Source organism: Silene latifolia, chromosome X, assembly GCF_048544455.1.
Source record: "Silene latifolia isolate original U9 population chromosome X, ASM4854445v1, whole genome shotgun sequence".
In the NCBI taxonomy this organism is placed as follows: domain Eukaryota; kingdom Viridiplantae; phylum Streptophyta; class Magnoliopsida; order Caryophyllales; family Caryophyllaceae; genus Silene; species Silene latifolia.
The window spans coordinates 185,013,011-185,031,570 of NC_133537.1; the positions used below are offsets into that span (position 1 = coordinate 185,013,011).

The following is an 18,560-nucleotide window of genomic DNA, read 5'->3' on the forward strand; positions in this document are numbered from 1 at the left end:
ATTTGAAAACACAGAGAAGAGAAAAAGAAGAGGAAAAGGTCCGTAGTGCCAAAGAAAACAAAAATAACAAGATTTGGTTGCAAGGCAAAAATACGGTTTTGTCTTTGTATTCAATGACCTTAAGGAGCTAATAGGGTATGCTATTGATACGTTTTATGAAGGTCATAATCACGAGACTCGCTCACTCAAAGAACGGGAATTCCAAAAAACGTAAGAACACTTAACCTTTACATGAAAGCAGACAATTGTTAACAATTGTAAACTCAACATCGGGGCTACCAAGACTTTTAGAATTCTGGCCGAACAATCAAATGGGTATGCAAACATTGGTGCATCTCTCACTGAATTCAAGAACTTCAAAAGAAATATTAAATGTTATATAGGTGAGAAGGATCTTGACATGATTCTCGATTATTTAAAGGCACTTTCGAATCACAAGATGGCTCTTACTATGCTTACCAAGTTGATGAGGATAATTGTTTGGCTAAAATCTTTTGGGCAGATGCACAAGCAAGAATGAATTATTCCTTGTTTGGGGACACCATCACCTTTGATCCTACTTACGGTACTAACAAGTACCACATGGCCTTCACCCCATTCACTGGTGTTGACAACCACAAAAAATCGGTGACTTTTTGTCTTTGCACTTGTCGATCATGAGAACGATGGGTCATTCATTTGGGTGTTTAAGAAGTTCCTTGATTGTATGGGCAACAAGGAACCTCGGTGCATTCTTCCGATCAAGATCCGGCAATTAAACTCGGGGTGCGTTCGTATTCAAGCAAGCAAGACATCGTTCATCGCATGTGGCATATAATGAAAAAACTTACCGATAAAGTTGAGTCACGGATTTGTAAGGAGACTGACTTTGTTGAGCGGATATGCGGAGTTGTTTGGGATCGACTTGGAACCCATTGAGTTTGAAGAAAAATGGACTCAAGTGATTAATGACTTTGAGTTGAATGATAATACTTGGTTGACATACATGTATGGCAAAAGGCACAAATGGATACCTGCTTACTTTAGGGATTTGCCTTTAGGCTGCCTTTTGAAGACTACACAAAGATCAGAGAGTCAAAACAGTTATTTCTAAAGATTTGAGAGCATAGATGACACACTTGTAGAATTTTGGTTGCGTTTTACGAGTGCAATGGAACAACAACGCTATAATCACAGATTTCTTGATCTTTGCAAGTGACAGCACATTGCCACAGGTTTTTCTAAGACAATGATTGAAAAACATGCATCTAAAATCTACACACATACTGTTTTCTATGAGTTCCAAGAGCAAGTGCAAATGGCTCCTGTTCGTGTGCCATTAGGGGTTTTTACGAGCAAGGAAACATGCACATTATAAATGTTGAAGATGCCTACAGGAAGCATAGAATATTTCAGGTTATTCAATTTTATAAACATAATTGTCTTTTTACTTTAACATACAATAACTGTGATAAAAGAATACAATAACCGTGTTTTACCATTAAAAAAAACATGTGAAAACTATACAATAATCACAATTATGCTTTACAATAATTGATGTTGAGTTTATTTGCAATTGTTCTGATTTTTTTCCATAAATATATTAATTTGATAATGCTTTACAGTAATTGATAATGCTTTACACTTGCCAATTTGTTACAATAATCAAGGATATGCTTTAAAATAATTGGGGAAGAGCTTTACAATAATCAGATACATGAGAGCTTTAAAATAATCAGATGTATGCTTTACAATAATTGGACAAACGCTTTACAATAATCAGCTACATGAAAAGCTTTAAAATAATTGCATTTGATCATTTGAATAAATTAATAATCATGTGAAAACTACTTTGTAACATTATATTAAACATAAAAAAAACTGAAGGACTTCTACCTTGGTGTTAATTGCTATTCTACATAAAATAATTCATGTTGAACTATATAATAACTATGATTGCCTTTTAAAATAACTACACTGTGCATGCAGGTTGCTCACAATAACGAATCAAAGGAAACAACATGTACGTGCAAGATGTTTGAGAGGAAAGGAATCCTTTGTAAACACATTATATGGATTATATCGGAAAAGGACGCAAAGCATACCGGAAGCGATACATCGAAACTAGATGGACAAAGAAATCATATAGAAAGCCTTTGTATGGACTGGATGGAAAGTTATTGCAAGACTACGATCCCACTGATTTGAGAAAATTGGAATTATCAAGGGTATGGTCAGAGTTTTATGCAACAATAAGTGTTCTTAACTCGATGCCTGATAATCAAATCAAGGAGCTAAGTTTGATGCTTTTACAATTCCGAGAGAAAATAAATCCAACCAAAGAGAGCTTGACAAAGGATCAAGAACTGGAAATGCTCTTAGGTTGTTCAGCAAAATCAAATATTACTGTTCTTCCACCCAAGATTGCAAAAAACAAAGGAAGCGGCATGAGAATGAAATCAAACAAGGATAAGGCAATTGAGAAGGCGAGCAAACCGAAGAGGCTATGTAATAACTGCAAACAAATGGGACACCATGACAAGAGAAACTGTCCAAATCCGTTTGTTGAGCATGCTTTGGAGGAAGAAGATGAAGAGGAAAATGAAATGGAGGATGAAGGTGAAGAAGAAGAATGAAAAATGCATTACGCTTTAAAATAATCAAGATTACGTTTTAAAATAATCCATATTATGCTTTACAAATAACCGCAAGATTGCAAAATAATTATGTTAAGACTTTTTTACAAGTAATCAGGGGTATACTTTACAATAAGTGTGTTAGACTTTTACAATAATCAAAGTTATGCTTACATTAATTGATGTTGAATTTTTTTGCAATTGTTCTGATTTTGTTCATTTAATAATACCTTGCGCTATTACAATAATCATGTGAAAACTATACAATAATAACAATTATGCTTTACAATAATTGATGTTGAGTTTAGTTGCAATTGTTCTGATTTTTTTCCATAAATATATTAATTTGATAATGCTTTACAGTAATTGATAATGCTTTGCACTTGCCAATTTGTTACAATAATCAAGGATATGCTTTAAAACAATTTGGGAAGAGCTTTACAATAATCAGATACATGAGAGCTTTAAAATAATCAGAGGTATGCTTTAAAATAATTTGGCAAATGCTTTACAATAATCAGTTACATGAAAGCTTTAAAATAATTGCATTTGATCATTTGAATAACTGAATAATCATGTGAAAACTATACAATAATCACAATTGTGCTTTATAATAATTGATGCTGAGTTTATACGCAATCGTTCTGATTTTTTTGCATAAATATATTAATTTGATAATGCTTTACTGTAATTGATGATTCTTTGCACTTGCCAATTTGTTACAATAATCAAAGATATGCTTTAAAATTATTGGGGAGGAGCTTTACAATAATCAGATGCATGAGAGCTTTAAAATAATCAGAGGTATGCTTTAAAATAATTGGGCAAACGCTTTACAATAATCAGCTATATGAAAGCTGATAGAATAATTGCATTTGATCATTTGAATAACTGTCTAGAGATATTACAATAACAGCTTAAAGTCATTGCAAAAACACTAACTTGTTCAGTCAATCAATGACAACTACATCAAATTTGTTCAAACAATCAATAATGACTATCTAAACAAAGTAGATTATCGAACAAATCCATCTACAATTGTTTGCTAAATCCATCTATAATCAATCAATTGCTCTTTTATGTGTTTCACGAGGACCGAAGAATTTTGTTGTTTTAACCCTTTGCTTCCCTGATCTTCTGAATTTTAAAAGTTCTTTCTTTACTTCCAATATACTCTGCCTGAAAGTTCCCACTTGTTCCAAAAGAGATGCTCTTGACTCGTTGACATCTGACATCAACAAAATAGCAACCATCTCAAGCCATATAGGAATCCTCTCACATTTCTTGTTAACCGCATACAATCCTTGCTCGTGCTTCCCTTCATATGTGAGCATGTGAAACATTGTGTAAAATCCCGATTCCTTATCACCCCTGATAGTCGCTTTCCATTCAAAATCAACATTCACGAATGTAAATGTGTTAATGACAACTCCATCTTTTGCTGTTTTCCTTGTCTCCAAAAAGTCAGAAAAACAATCAACCTATAGCATGTACAAAAAAAGAAAGAATTAGAAAGCACGACTATACAATAACAAGTTTAAAACAATACAATAACTTTGTTACAGCAATACAATAATTCTGACTGAAAATAGCATTTGTATATGATCAGGAGTTAGAAAAACGTACTGCAATCTTTGCAAGTCTGTAAAAATCGGATTTTTCCCAATCTTTATGCGACGTATGGTCCAGCACATCAACCGTCTTGTTCATAAAGTTCACACAAACACAAAAGTAGTACTTCTCTAAAGACAACGGGATGAAGACAAGGTCCACATCGATCTCAGAGTTTACAACATTTTCACCTAAAAAATAGGACCAAGGCGCACAACCTTGTCTTTAATTTATCGATTACATCATCACTATCCCCTCCTTGCTCTAGCATGTCTTCAAAGATTCCCTATAAATACCATAAAAAGCGTGACTAAAATTGAAGATAAATGATTAAACATTCTACGATGGAATCGAACAATGAAAAACAGATCATACCATATGTTGTGTCCCAAGGAACATCATCACTGGCGCTTCTTTCTCCTTAACCTCCATGAAATTCAAGACAACTGCCGGCAGCTATTACGCGCAACTCGGTTTAATCTTCGGGCCGTAGAAAGAATATCAAACCTATCCAAGATAGCATTGCCCTTGAGAAAAAGAAGTTCACTGCAAAGGAGTTAAAAAAAAAGCTTAGTAAATTTTAAAAACAATATTTAAAAAATAACTACCAGCAACAATAACCGAGTTTTTCATAATACATTAACTATGTTAATGTAATACAATAATCGATTATTGTACTACATTAACATAGTTATTGTTTTATGAAAACTCAGTTATTGTAATTGTAAAAAAACATAAAATAATTGAACTTGTAGAATACAATTATTAGAATAATCACACAAACTTGTTTCTCATTGAGTTTGGAGAAAAATGAACATACTCATCTGCAAGATTGTAATCATCCAAGAAACAATAATCAACAACTTGTTTCTTCTTGCTTGGCATAGCGCGTGTATATCTGCTGTTAGCCCTCATAACTTTTGAAACAACAACAAGATTTGTATCTGCCTTGCCATAGTTTATTGAGCAGCCAAGACCATCAGAGTTCGGTCTACTACCTCGGCCTGATCTAATCATCCCAGCGCTCATAGGTGTACCAGGCATACTCTTTTTCCTAGGCCCCGGAGTACCTACACCATCATCGAGTTCCTCTGCCATAACCCTAACAGACTTCCAAAGCATCGCTTGACCCTTGCCGCTTCCAACTCGGCTAGCCTACGCTTCTCAAGCAAAACAAAGCAGGTGAGCAAAGGTGCCTTTGTCTTTGTAAAATCATCAATCAAATCCAACAATTGTTTCCTAATTTTGTTGATATTGGCTAAAACCAAGATGGCAGCTATCTCGGCTCTATATATGATCCTTTTCAATGCGTCATGCAACTCAGATTTGAACAACTTTCCAGCATAAAACATCATATGAATCATGACAAAAACACCACAATCCAAATTCTGGGACCCTTCCGATTTCCACCCAAAAGCCACATTTACAAATTTGAAATTGCGGACCTCACTGCCTCTTTCAAAACCTTTCTCGACAAGATAACTACCAAATATTTCAACCTGGTTACATTTTTTAAATCAAAAATCATCACTAAAGAACAAGAAAAATAACTAAAAGAAGTAGATGAAAAAAAAAACTTATAATAAGGTACATACGATAGAGTTGGTAGCCAACACCCAGATACTATCTTCAAAATCATCATATACACGATTGTCAAGATAGTCCACAGTCTTCCCCACAAAGTTAACAACAACACAGAAAAAATGATCTCCAAAATGAACAGGAATAAAAACCTGGCATGATAAAACAGTGATACATAAACCTTTTTTTGTTCTCAACGATAAAATAATCACGAGAAGAAAGAAAGAACAGAAAGAATTGGAAAAATTACCAAATCGGCACCAATGTCAAGAGAACCTTCGTTGTTCTCAATGACAGTGTCCCAAACATTAGAAATTTCCTTTACGTATAAATCTTTCTCATCATCAATGACTTTGATAAGCTTAAACAAAGAAGCCTATGAAAAATATTACCACACGATAAGAGAAAATGAAATATCACAATTGAAAAAACTTGGTTAATCAATACAATAACTACTATTACGCTATACAATAACTATCACAACAATAATGACTTTCATAATACAATAACGAGTTTTCATAATACAATAACGAGTTTTCATAATACAATAACATTGTTATTGTAATACAATAATCGATTATTGTATTACAATAACAATGTTATTGTATTATGAAAACTCGATTATTGTAACTTGTAAAAAGACGGAATAATTGAACTTGTATAATACAATAACGAAATACGAGTATTAGAATAATCAAAGAAACAATAAACAAAATTGAAGAATAGGAAAATTGAAGAATAGGAAAAACTGTTTTTGGTGAATAAAATAATGAGATAATATACTTTACAATAATCAAGTAACTACAATAGAATAACTGTCATAACCATTGTAAATTTCGATCTGTAAATATATAAAATAAATTTCACATACCGAATGACTTGTACAAAAAAAACTTCTTGTGGGGGATAACCCTTTCCCAACCTTGACCAGCATGTCATTCAGTAAGAATGACCAGCAATCAATCACATTCGATGTGATCATAGTCTTAGCAGACAATGAAATAATGTCATCTCGAGTTAACATGTGATGAAATGAAAACACAACCAAATCCTCCCTGCCACATGGAAACAAAAATTATATAGTAAAGACAATAACCCAAAACAACAATAAAAGCTTTTAAAAAGTAGATATATTAGCAAAAAAAGAAAAATAAAAAGAGAGGGAACAAAAAACATATAATGCTTACCCAATTCGTAGGTCATGATCGTGCAGAAAACAGTAATCAAGTACAGTCTTCCTCCGCATTAAAATAGGAGCAAAAAGCTCCTTGTACTTGCACAAAAAACCAGAAACTACAACTGCATCAGGATTGGGTGATTCACAATTTAAATCACACCCTATACCACAATTTCCAAAAAACGTATGCTCAGGCATAACGTCTGAATGCAGCAGGTAAGCACTTATAACAGAATTATCTTGAATTCTATCCCCAACAACAGCCTCATTGACAACTTTGTTAACAACGTCATCCACACTACTCAAGTCCACAGCTTCATTCTCAACATCAATATTATCAATGCCGTCATTAGTTGGCACCTGCTCATTCGGTTTCTCAACCGCTACATCAGGGACCTTATTTTTACCTTTCTCCCGAGAATAAACCACCTTATATTTTTCTGGATCAAACGCTAAACCCCCATTCCTTTCATCTTTTCCCTTTTCATGCTTCCCCTTTTCATGCTCCTTGCAAAAACTTTCATACAACGACAGTTTACTTCCACTTTGTTTCATTTCCTCAAAGCTTTTTCACAAATAAAATTGAAATATTTAGTGAACAAAGAATCATCGTCACTAATGAAAGCAGGGTCGAAGAAATCAAGTGGTGTCGAAGAATCTTCAACTGTTGAAGAACCACACTCCTTTCCCATCGCTTCCTTCCGTTGCGTGTACAAATGGAGAAATATCTCAACATCCCTCTTCATCATCAAAAGATGTGCTTGGGAAACCTAAGAAAAAGAAAAAAAAAAAAAGAAAAAAAGAATAATTATACTAAGTCTTTACAATAATTATCTTTGAGTCTTTACAATAATTATCCTAAGTCTTTACAATAATTTACAATAATTGAAAAAATAACTGCTACAAAACTTTAAAATAACTACACTACACCTTTACAGTAACTACACAAAAATGATTATACTAAGTCTTTACAATAATTATACTAAGTCTTTACAATAATTATCCTAAATCTTTACAATAATTTACAATAATTGAAAAAATAACTGCTATAAAACTTTAAAATAACTACACTACACCTTTACAGTAACTACACAAAAATGATTATACTAAGTCTTTACAATAATTATACTAAGTCTTTACAATAATTATCCTAAGTCTTTACAATAATTTACAATAATTGAAAAAATAACTGCTACAAAACTTTAAAATAACTACACTACACCTTTACAGTAACTACACAAAAATGATTATACTAAGTCTTTACAATAATTATACTAAGTCTTTACAATAATTATCCTAAGTCTTTACAATAATTTACAATAATTGAAAAAATAACTGCTACAAAACTTTAAAATAACTACACTACACCTTTACAGTAACTACACAAAAATGATTGAAAGAATGATTGGAACTTACATCGTGCCTTTGCTCGAATAACATCATCGTATCAAAACAGTCAGGCAGTTCGGATACTTTTTCCCCTGTTCAGTTTATCAACGATCGCACACACCTCGGCGACTTTTGCTTCTCTTAAGCGTTTGCATACAGGATACACACCATTGACATATTCCCCATTACCTAGAGAACCAGAATTGAGCTCTGAAATATCCCTACTAACAAAAGACTTCTCATCCCAGTGCTTGATAAGAGGAGTCTCAGAAGACATTGTCGTTTCCTTAAAAGACATACGATGGAAGTATACCACCATAACAACAAGTATGCAACCACGCAAAGTAGACGACCCAGATCTACACCGCTCAACACCTTCGACTAATTTATCAAACACATACCCACACCAATCCAAATGGTGGATACGTGAAACATCTTGCACCGCTTTAAGAATTGAAAAGTCAATTCCATAATTTGTAGGGGGAGCAAGGACAATGGACATAGCATAAAGCACAAACTTGACCTCAAATTCATCTCCCCATCATCCCCATATCAGTAATTGCATTATAAACAACGGGGATAGTAACATAATTTGTCCCTTCTACCTTAAACTTCTTAGGAACTCGGCTTTCAACGTTTCTTGTGAAGACAATACACTATGTCCAGTGTAAACAACCTCAACCTTATCACCACCATTTGGCAATCCAAAAACATCATACACATCATCTTTTGACAGACAAAATTTGACATCACTTGCTTGAAAAATATGAGCAGTAGCATTAAAGTGTTTTACAAACAATGGTATAACACCCAATGGTATCTTGCTCACTTTAAAATCAAGCAAACCACCAAATCCGATCTCAATGATGACCTTTTTTCGATTTGGACCAAGTTGTTTTACCAGATTAACCAAACCATTAGGATTTAACTCACTTTAATGTTTTAAAGATGAAAATGGAAAATCAAGCAAAATATAAAAAGAGTAACACATCAAATAAACAGAAACTCATAACAAGGGGGCATGACACATATACTCACATGTTCAATATGGGCGAGTTCGGGAACCTTCATCGAGCTTCTTTTTTGGGAAATTTACTTTTGAGCGTTTCAAATCAGCTTTATTACCATCTTCAGGCTCCATGCTACGTTTAGGACCCATTTGTTTTTATCACTGAGCAACAGAATACAAAATTATCAGAATAAAACACAAAAAATATGACAACAACTAATACAATAACTCAGTTTTAATAATACAATAATCAGCATACAGCAATACAATAACTGGACTTGACTAAAATGATAACTAAATAATACTACGTATAGAATAACTAAATTACTATATTACAATAACTATCACAATACATTACAATAACAACATCAATATATTACAATAACAAACTTTTCATATTAAAATAACTGGACTTGACTAAAAGCTGACTTTTAAACACTAACCAAAGATCAATATCTAAAATAATACTTATTACAATAACAGATTTTCTAAATTACAATAACTAGCACAAATACATTACAATAACAACATCAATATATTACAATAACACAAATAATTCCAAACAAACACACATTATGTTCATTAGAATGTACAGGAATTCAAGACAAAAAAAGAAAAACCTGAAGAAAAGATACAAAAAATGAAAAAATGAATTACGAAACCCTAAATTATGCGGAAAATTTGAAAAAATTAATTTAACAACAAAAACAAAACAAAATTAAACTATATACTAAACAAAATGAAGAATAAACACAGAAAACAAAAGAAAATCAAGTAGAAAACAAGAAGAGGAACCGAAAATCGAGTAGAAAATCGGTAGAAATTGAGCACTGATAATCGAAGTTCAATTGAGTTCATTGATTACCTGTTGAGAGAAACCGAAAATGGAGTAGAAGGACGAACAAATTGAGCACAATAACTGAAGTTCAATTGACGAGAACCACGAACGAAACTGACGAACGAAATTATGAGAGAGAACACCAGAAAACTGACGAGGAATGCAAAAACTGAACGAAATTATGAGAGAGAGAGAGAGAGAGAGAGAGAAAGATAGAGAGATAGTGAAACTGAATGAAAAAAGTGGGAAAAAAGAAGTTCAAGTGTCAAAAATTTACTTTATATATGAGATGTAAGATTAAATCTCAGCCACATATCTTATGTTAGATGAATGGTCCAGATTTAGAGGGGTAACTCACCAAAAGTACCCTAACTCATTTGATCCTATTTATATATATATATATATATATATATATATATATATATATATATATATATATATATATATATATATATATATATATATATATATATATATATATATATATATATATATATAGGCAAGATCAAGATCAGGTGAGTTTGACACTTTTCGTGAGTTTCCCCGCATATATAAGCAAATGAGTTGACAAAACCCAATTATCAAAAATTGAACCGTCATAATCGCCACGCTTTTCTCTCTTTCTCCCCCTTTCTCTCTCTCTTGATAAAACACTGTTTCATCAAAAAACCACGCGAATTTTTTTCATCAGTTCTTCAAATTTTGATCAACAAATTTGATCAAGAAATTCATCAGTTCTTCAAAATTTGATCAACAATTCGTTCATTATTTTGATTCTTTCAATTAAAACTATCAATTTGTTCATCAATTTTTCGAACTTTGATCCACAATTCTCCGAAAACCCCAATTCTTCAAATTCGACTGAAGGTATTGATATTTCTTCCCGATTTCTGATTTAATAATCGAATAATTTCAGTAATTGAATCAAATAACAAATTCTGCCTTGATTTACGTGTTTTTCCAATAAAATTCAGCTTCAACGATCAATTGAATTGACGATCAAACGCTTACTATGATTGATAATAATGCTGATAATCAAACAACGATGAATTCAGGTATAAATTTGTGACATAATGCTGATATAAAAACTGTTGTTATTACGTTGATAAGTTTTTTGTTCAAATTACTGATTGCATGTAAGTTGTTTTCATATTGTTTTCATAACAGTAATTGCATGTAAAGTTTAACAGTAATTGCATGTAGGTTTTCATTCATGATATCATTCAATATCTAGTATTTGAATAATTGGATTACAATAATACAATAACTGCCTTACAGTATTAAAATAGCTTTGATATTACATTAAAATAACTGTGTGTGCATTGTGGTGGACTAGGCTACCAATTCCACTAAAACCCTCCGCCCCCTCTGATAGAATAATTGCATTTGTATAATACAATAACTGCATTATAACGTTAAAATAATTGCTGCAACATAGATTGTTTTTTTCCTAATAAATACTACTTTATAGGATCTGACAAAAAAATCCTTACAATAACTACTCTTTAATAATGAAATAACTATAATACTACATTAAAATAACTGTGTGTGCAATGTGGTGGACTAGGCTACCAATTCCACTAAAACCCTCCGCCCCCTCTGATAGAATAATTGCATTTGTATAATACAATAACTGCATTATAACGTTAAAATAATTTGTAATGAGATTGATTTTTTTTCCTAATAAATACTACTTTATAGGATCTGACAAAAAATCCTTACAATAACTACTCTTTAATAATGAAATAACTTTGATATTACATTAAAATAACTGTGTGTGCATTGTGGTGGACTAGGCTACCAATTCCACTAACCCCCCCCCGATAGATAGAATAATTGCATTTGTATAATACAATAATGCATTATAACTTTAAAATAATTCTTTATGAGATTGTTTTTTTCCTAATAAATACTACTTTATAGGATCTGACAAAAAAATCCTTACAATAACTACTCTTTAATAATGAAATAACTTTGATATTACATTAAAATAAATGTGTGTGCATTGTGGTGGACTAGGCTACCAATTTCACTAAACCCCCCTCCGATAGAATAATTGCATTTGTATAATACAATAAGCGCATTATAACGTTAAAATATTTGTTGTAGCGAGAGGTTGTATTGTTTTGTTTTGTATAGAATCTAAGATATTGAAATTAATAATACCATAACAGTTCTCTTGTTTTAATGTTTCCAGGCATTGAAATTAATACTACCAATGCAACAACTTTTTCTACACCTCTTTGTTGCGTGCAAACAGGGAGAAAATACTATCCATAATGCGGGATTGAGATATACTCCGGTGTGGTGAGGAGTGGAATAGGATGGTAGAAAATGGTTTCAAACCTGCTCTGGGATTAATGTTTGTAAAGCTGGAGGAGGCAATAGAGTTTTACAATTTATATCTTTGTGGCTTGTGGTTTCATACCAAGAAAGTACACACAAACAAGATTACGTGATGGTTTGATGACAAAAAATCAATGGTGCACAGACATGGATTCAAAGAGGATCGCAAAAACTCAAACCTGTTGTTGAATTTGAAAACACAGAAGAGAAAAAGAAGAGGAAAAGGTCTGTAGAGCCAAAGAAAACAAAAATAACAAGATTTGGTTGCAAGGCAAAAATACGGTTTTGTGCTGTATTCAATGACCTTAAGGAGCTAATAGGGTATGCTATTGATACGTTTTATGAAGGTCATAATCACAGACTCTGCTCACTCAAAGAACGGGAATTCCAGAAAAACGTAAGAACACTTAACCTTTACATGAAGCAGACAATTGTTAACAATTGTAAACTCAACATCGGGGCTACCAAGACTTTTAGAATTCTGGTCAAACAATCAATGGGTATGCAAACATTGGTGCATCTCTCACAGAATTCAAGAACTTCAAAAGAAATATTAAATGTTATATAGGTGAGAAGGATGATGACATGATTCTCGATTATTTAAAGGCACTTTCTGAATCACAAGATGGCTTTTACTAGGCTTACTAAGTTGATGAGGATAATTGTTTGGCTAAAATCTTTTGGGCAGATGCACAAGCAAGAATGAATTATTCCTTGTTTGGGGACACCATCACCTTTGATCCTACTTACGGTACTAACAAGTACCACATGGCCTTCACCCCATTCATTGGTGTTGACAACCACAAAAATCGGTGACTTTTCTGCTGCTTGCACTTGTCGATCATGAGAACGATGGGTCATTCATTTGGGTGTTTAAGAAGTTCCTTGATTGTATGGGCAACAAGGAACCTCGGTGCATTCTTGCGATCAAGATCCGGCAATTAAACTCGGGGTGCGTTCTGTATTCAAGCAAGCAAGACATCGTTACTGCATGTGGCATATAATGAAAAAACTTACCGATAAAGTTGAGTCACAGATTTGTAAGGAGACGGACTTTGTTGAGCGGATATGCGGAGTTGTTTGGGATACTGACTTGGAACCCATTGAGTTTGAAGAAAAATGGACTCAAGTGATTAATGACTTTGAGTTGAATGATAATACTTGGTTGACATACATGTATGGCAAAAGGCACAAATGGATACCTGCTTACTTTAGGGATTTGCCTTTAGGCTGCCTTTTGAAGACTACACAAAGATCAGAGAGTATAGATGGCACACTTGTAGAATTTTGGTTGCTTTTTCAGAGTGCAATGGAACAACAACGCTATAATCACAGGCTTCTTGATGCTGCAAGTGACAGCACATTGCCACAGGTTTCTTCTAAGACAATGATTGAAAAACATGCCTCTAAAATCTACACACATACTGTTTTCTATGAGTTCCAAGAGCAAGTGCAAATGGCTCCCTGTTCGTGTGCCGTTAGGGGGTTTTCTGAGCAAGGAAACATGCACATTATAAATGTTGAAGATGCCTACAGGAAGCATAGAATATTTCAGGTTATTCAATTTTATAAACATAATTGTCTTTTTACTTTAACATACAATAACTGTGATAAAAGAATACAATAACCGTGTTTTACCATTAAAAAAATCATGTGAAAACTATACAATAATCACAATTATGCTTTACAATAATTGATGTTGAGTTTATTTGCAATTGTTCTGATTTTTTTCCATAAATATATTAATTTGATAATGCTTTACAGTAATTGATAATGCTTTACACTTGCCAATTTGTTACAATAATCAAGGATATGCTTTAAAATAATTGGGGAAGAGCTTTACAATAATCAGATACATAAGAGCTTTAAAATAATCAGAGGTATGCTTTACAATAATTGGGCAAACGCTTTACAATAATCAGCTACATGAAAAGCTTTAAAATAATTGCATTTGATCATTTGAATAAATTAATAATCATGTGAAAACTACTTTGTAACATTATATTAAACATAAAAAACTGAAGGACTTCTACCTTGGTGTTAATTGCTAGTCTGCATAAAATAATTCATGTTGAACTATATAATAACTATGATTGCCTTTTAAAATAACTACACTTTGTGCATCTTTGGTTGCTCACAATAACGATTCAAAGGAAACAACATGTACGTGCAAGATGTTTGAGAGGAAAGGAATCCTTTGTAAACACATTATATGGATTATATCGGGAAAAGGACTGCAAAGCATACCAGGGAGCAAATACATCGAAACTAGATGGACGAAGAAATCATATAGAAAGCCTTTGTATGGATTGGATGGAAAGTTATTGCAAGACTACGATCCCACTGATTTGAGAAAATTGGAATTATCAAGGGTATGGTCAGAGTTTTATGCAACAATAAGTGTTCTTAACTCGATGCACGAAAATCAAATCAAGGAGCTAAGTTTGATGCTTTTACAATTCCGAGAGAAAATAAATCCAACCAAAGAGAGCTTGACAAAGGATCAAGAACTGGAAATGCTCTTAGGTTGTTCAGCAAAATCAAATATTACTGTTCTTCCACGCAAGATTGCAAAAAACAAAGGAAGCGGCATGAGAATGAAATCAAACAAGGATAAGGCAATTGAGAAGGCGAGCAAACCGACGAGGCTATGTAATAACTGCAAACAAATGGGACACCATGACAAGAGAAACTGTCCAAATCCGTTTGTTGAGCATGCTTTGGAGGAAGAAGATGAAGAGGAAAATGAAATGGAGGATGAAGATGAAGAAGAAGAATGAAAAATGCATTACGCTTTAAAATAATCAAGATTACGTTTTAAAATAATCCATATTATGCTTTACAAATAACCGCAAGATTGCAAAATAATTGTGTTAGACTTTTTTACAAGTAATCAGGGGTATACTTTACAATAAGTGTGTTAGACTTTTACAATAATCAAAGTTATGCTTACATTAATTGATGTTGAATTTTTTTGCAATTGTTCTGATTTTGTTCATTTAATAATACCTTGCGCTATTACAATAATCATGTGAAAACTATACAATAATCACAATTATGCTTTACAATAATTGATGTTGAGTTTATTTGCAATTGTTCTGATTTTTTTCCATAAATATATTAATTTGATAATGTTTTACAGTAATTGATAATGCTTTACACTTGCCAATTTGTTACAATAATCAAGGATATGCTTTAAAATAATTGGGGAAGAGCTTTACAATAATCAGATGCATGAGAGCTTTAAAATAATCAGAGGTATGCTTTACAATAATTGGGCAAACGCTTTACAATAATCAGCTACATGAAAAGCTTTAAAATAATTGCATTTGATCATTTGAATAAATTAATAATCATGTGAAAACTACTTTGTAACATTATATTAAACATAAAAAAACTGAAGGACTTCTACCTTGGTGTTAATTGCTAGTCTGCATAAAATAATTCATGTTGAACTATATAATAACTATGATTTCCTTTTAAAATAACTACACTGTGCATGCAGGTTGCTCACAATAACGAATCAAAGGAAACAACATGTACGTACAAGATGTTTGAGAGGAAAGGAATCCTTTGTAAACACATTATATGGATTATATCAGGAAAAGGACTGCAAAGCATACCGGAGCAGTACATCGAAACTAGATGGACGAAGAAATCATATAGAAAGCCTTTGTATGGACTGGATGGAAAGTTATTGCAAGACTACGATCCCACTGATTTGAGAAAATTGGAATTATCAAGGGTATGGTCAGAGTTTTATGCAACAATAAGTGTTCTTAACTCGATGCCTGAAAATCAAATCAAGGAGCTAAGTTTGATGCTTTTACAATTCCGAGAGAAAATAAATCCAACCAAAGAGCGCTTGACAAAGGATCAAGAACTGGAAATGCTCTTAGGTTGTTCAACAAAATCAAATATTCTTGTTCTTCCACCCAAGATTGCAAAAAACAAAGGAAGCGGCATGAGAATGAAATCAAACAAGGATAAGGCAATTGAGAAGGCGAGCAAACCGAAGAGGCTATGTAATAACTGCAAACAAATGGGACACCATGACAAGAGAAACTGTCCAAATCCGTTTGTTGAGCATGCTTTGGAGGAAGAAGATGAAGAGGAAAATGAAATGGAGGATGAAGATGAAGAAGAAGAATGAAAAATGCATTACGCTTTAAAATAATCAAGATTACGTTTTAAAATAATCCATATTATGCTTTACAAATAACCGCAAGATTGCAAAATAATTGTGTTAGACTTTTTACAAGTAATCGGGGTATACTTTACAATAAGTGTGTTAGACTTTTACAATAATCAAAGTTATGCTTTACATTAATTGATGTTGAATTTTTTTGCAATTGTTTCGATTTTGTTAATTTAATAATACCTTGCGCTATTACAATAATCATGTGAAAACTATACAATAATCACAATTATGCTTTACAATAATTGATGTTGAGTTTATTTGCAATTGTTCTGATTTTTTTCCATAAATATATTAATTTGATAATGCTTACTGATAATTGATAATGCTTTACACTTGCCAATTTGTTACAATAATCAAGGATATGCTTTAAAATAATTTGGGAAGAGTTTTACAATAATCAGATACATGAGAGCTTTAAAATAATCAGAGGTATGCTTTACAATAATTGGGCAAACGCTTTACAATAACCAGCTACATGAAAAGCTTTTAAATAATTGCATTTGATCATTTGAATAAATTAATAATCATGTGAAAACTACTTTGTAACATTATATTAAACATAAAAAAACTGAAGGACTTCTACCTTGGTGTTAATTGCTAGTCTGCATAAAATAATTCATGTTGAACTATATAATAACTATGATTTCCTTTTAAAATAACTACACTGTGCATGCAGGTTGCTCACAATAACGAATCAAAGGAAACAACATGTACGTGCAAGATGTTTGAGAGGAAAGGAATCATTTGTAAACACATTATATGGATTATATCGGAAAAGGATGCAAAGCATACCGGAGCAAGTACATCGAAACTAGATGGACGAAGAAATCATATAGAAAGCCTTTGTATGGATTGGATGGAAAGTTATTGCAAGACTACGATCCCACTGATTTGAGAAAATTGGAATTATCAAGGGTATGGTCAGAGTTTTATGCAACAATAAGTGTTCTTAACTCGATGCCTGAAAATCAAATCAAGGAGCTAAGTTTGATGCTTTTACAATTCCGAGAGAAAATAAATCCAACCAAAGAGAGCTTGACAAAGGATCAAGAACTGGAAATGCTCTTAGGTTGTTGACAAAATCAAATATTCTTGTTCTTCCACCCAAGATTGCAAAAAACAAAGGAAGCGGCATGAGAATGAAATCAATCAAGGATAAGGCAATTGAGAAGGCGAGCAAACCGAAGAGGCTATGTAATAAGCGCAAACAAATGGGACACCATGACAAGAGAAAGCGTCCAAATCCGTTTGTTGAGCATGCTTTGGAGGAAGAAGATGAAGAGGAAAATGAAATGGAGGATGAAGGTGAAGAAGAAGAATGAAAAATGCATTACGCTTTAAAATAATCAAGATTACGTTTTAAAATAATCCATATTATGCTTTACAAATAACCGCAAGATTGCAAAATAATTGTGTTAGAATTTTTTACAAGTAATCAGGGGTATACTTTACAATAAGTGTGTTAGACTTTTACAATAATCAAAGTTATGCTTTAAATTAATTGATGTTGAATTTTTTTGCAATTGTTCTGATTTTGTTCATTTAATAATACCTTGCGCTATTACAATAATCATGTGAAAACTATACAATAATCACAATTATGCTTTACAATAATTGATGTTGAGTTTATTTGCAATTGTTCTGATTTTTTTCCATAAATATATTAATTTGATAATGCTTTATAGTAATTGATAATGCTTTACACTTGCCAATTTGTTACAATAATCAAGGATATGCTTTAAAATAATTTGGGAAGAGCTTTACAATAATCAGATACATGAGAGCTTTAAAAT

General features: G+C 32.5%; 1 protein-coding gene across 1 annotated transcript; it reads left to right on the forward strand.

Moving 5' to 3' along the window:
* Positions 1–13,569: 13,569 nt before the first annotated feature.
* LOC141618892 (protein FAR1-RELATED SEQUENCE 1-like) lies at positions 13,570–17,662 on the forward strand. The gene is made up of 3 exons (XM_074435953.1): positions 13,570–14,121; positions 16,072–16,569; positions 17,444–17,662. Exons 1-3 carry the CDS (start codon positions 13,570–13,572, stop codon positions 17,660–17,662), a joined length of 1,269 nt encoding a protein of 422 aa, XP_074292054.1.
* The last annotated feature ends 898 nt before the right edge of the window (positions 17,663–18,560 follow it).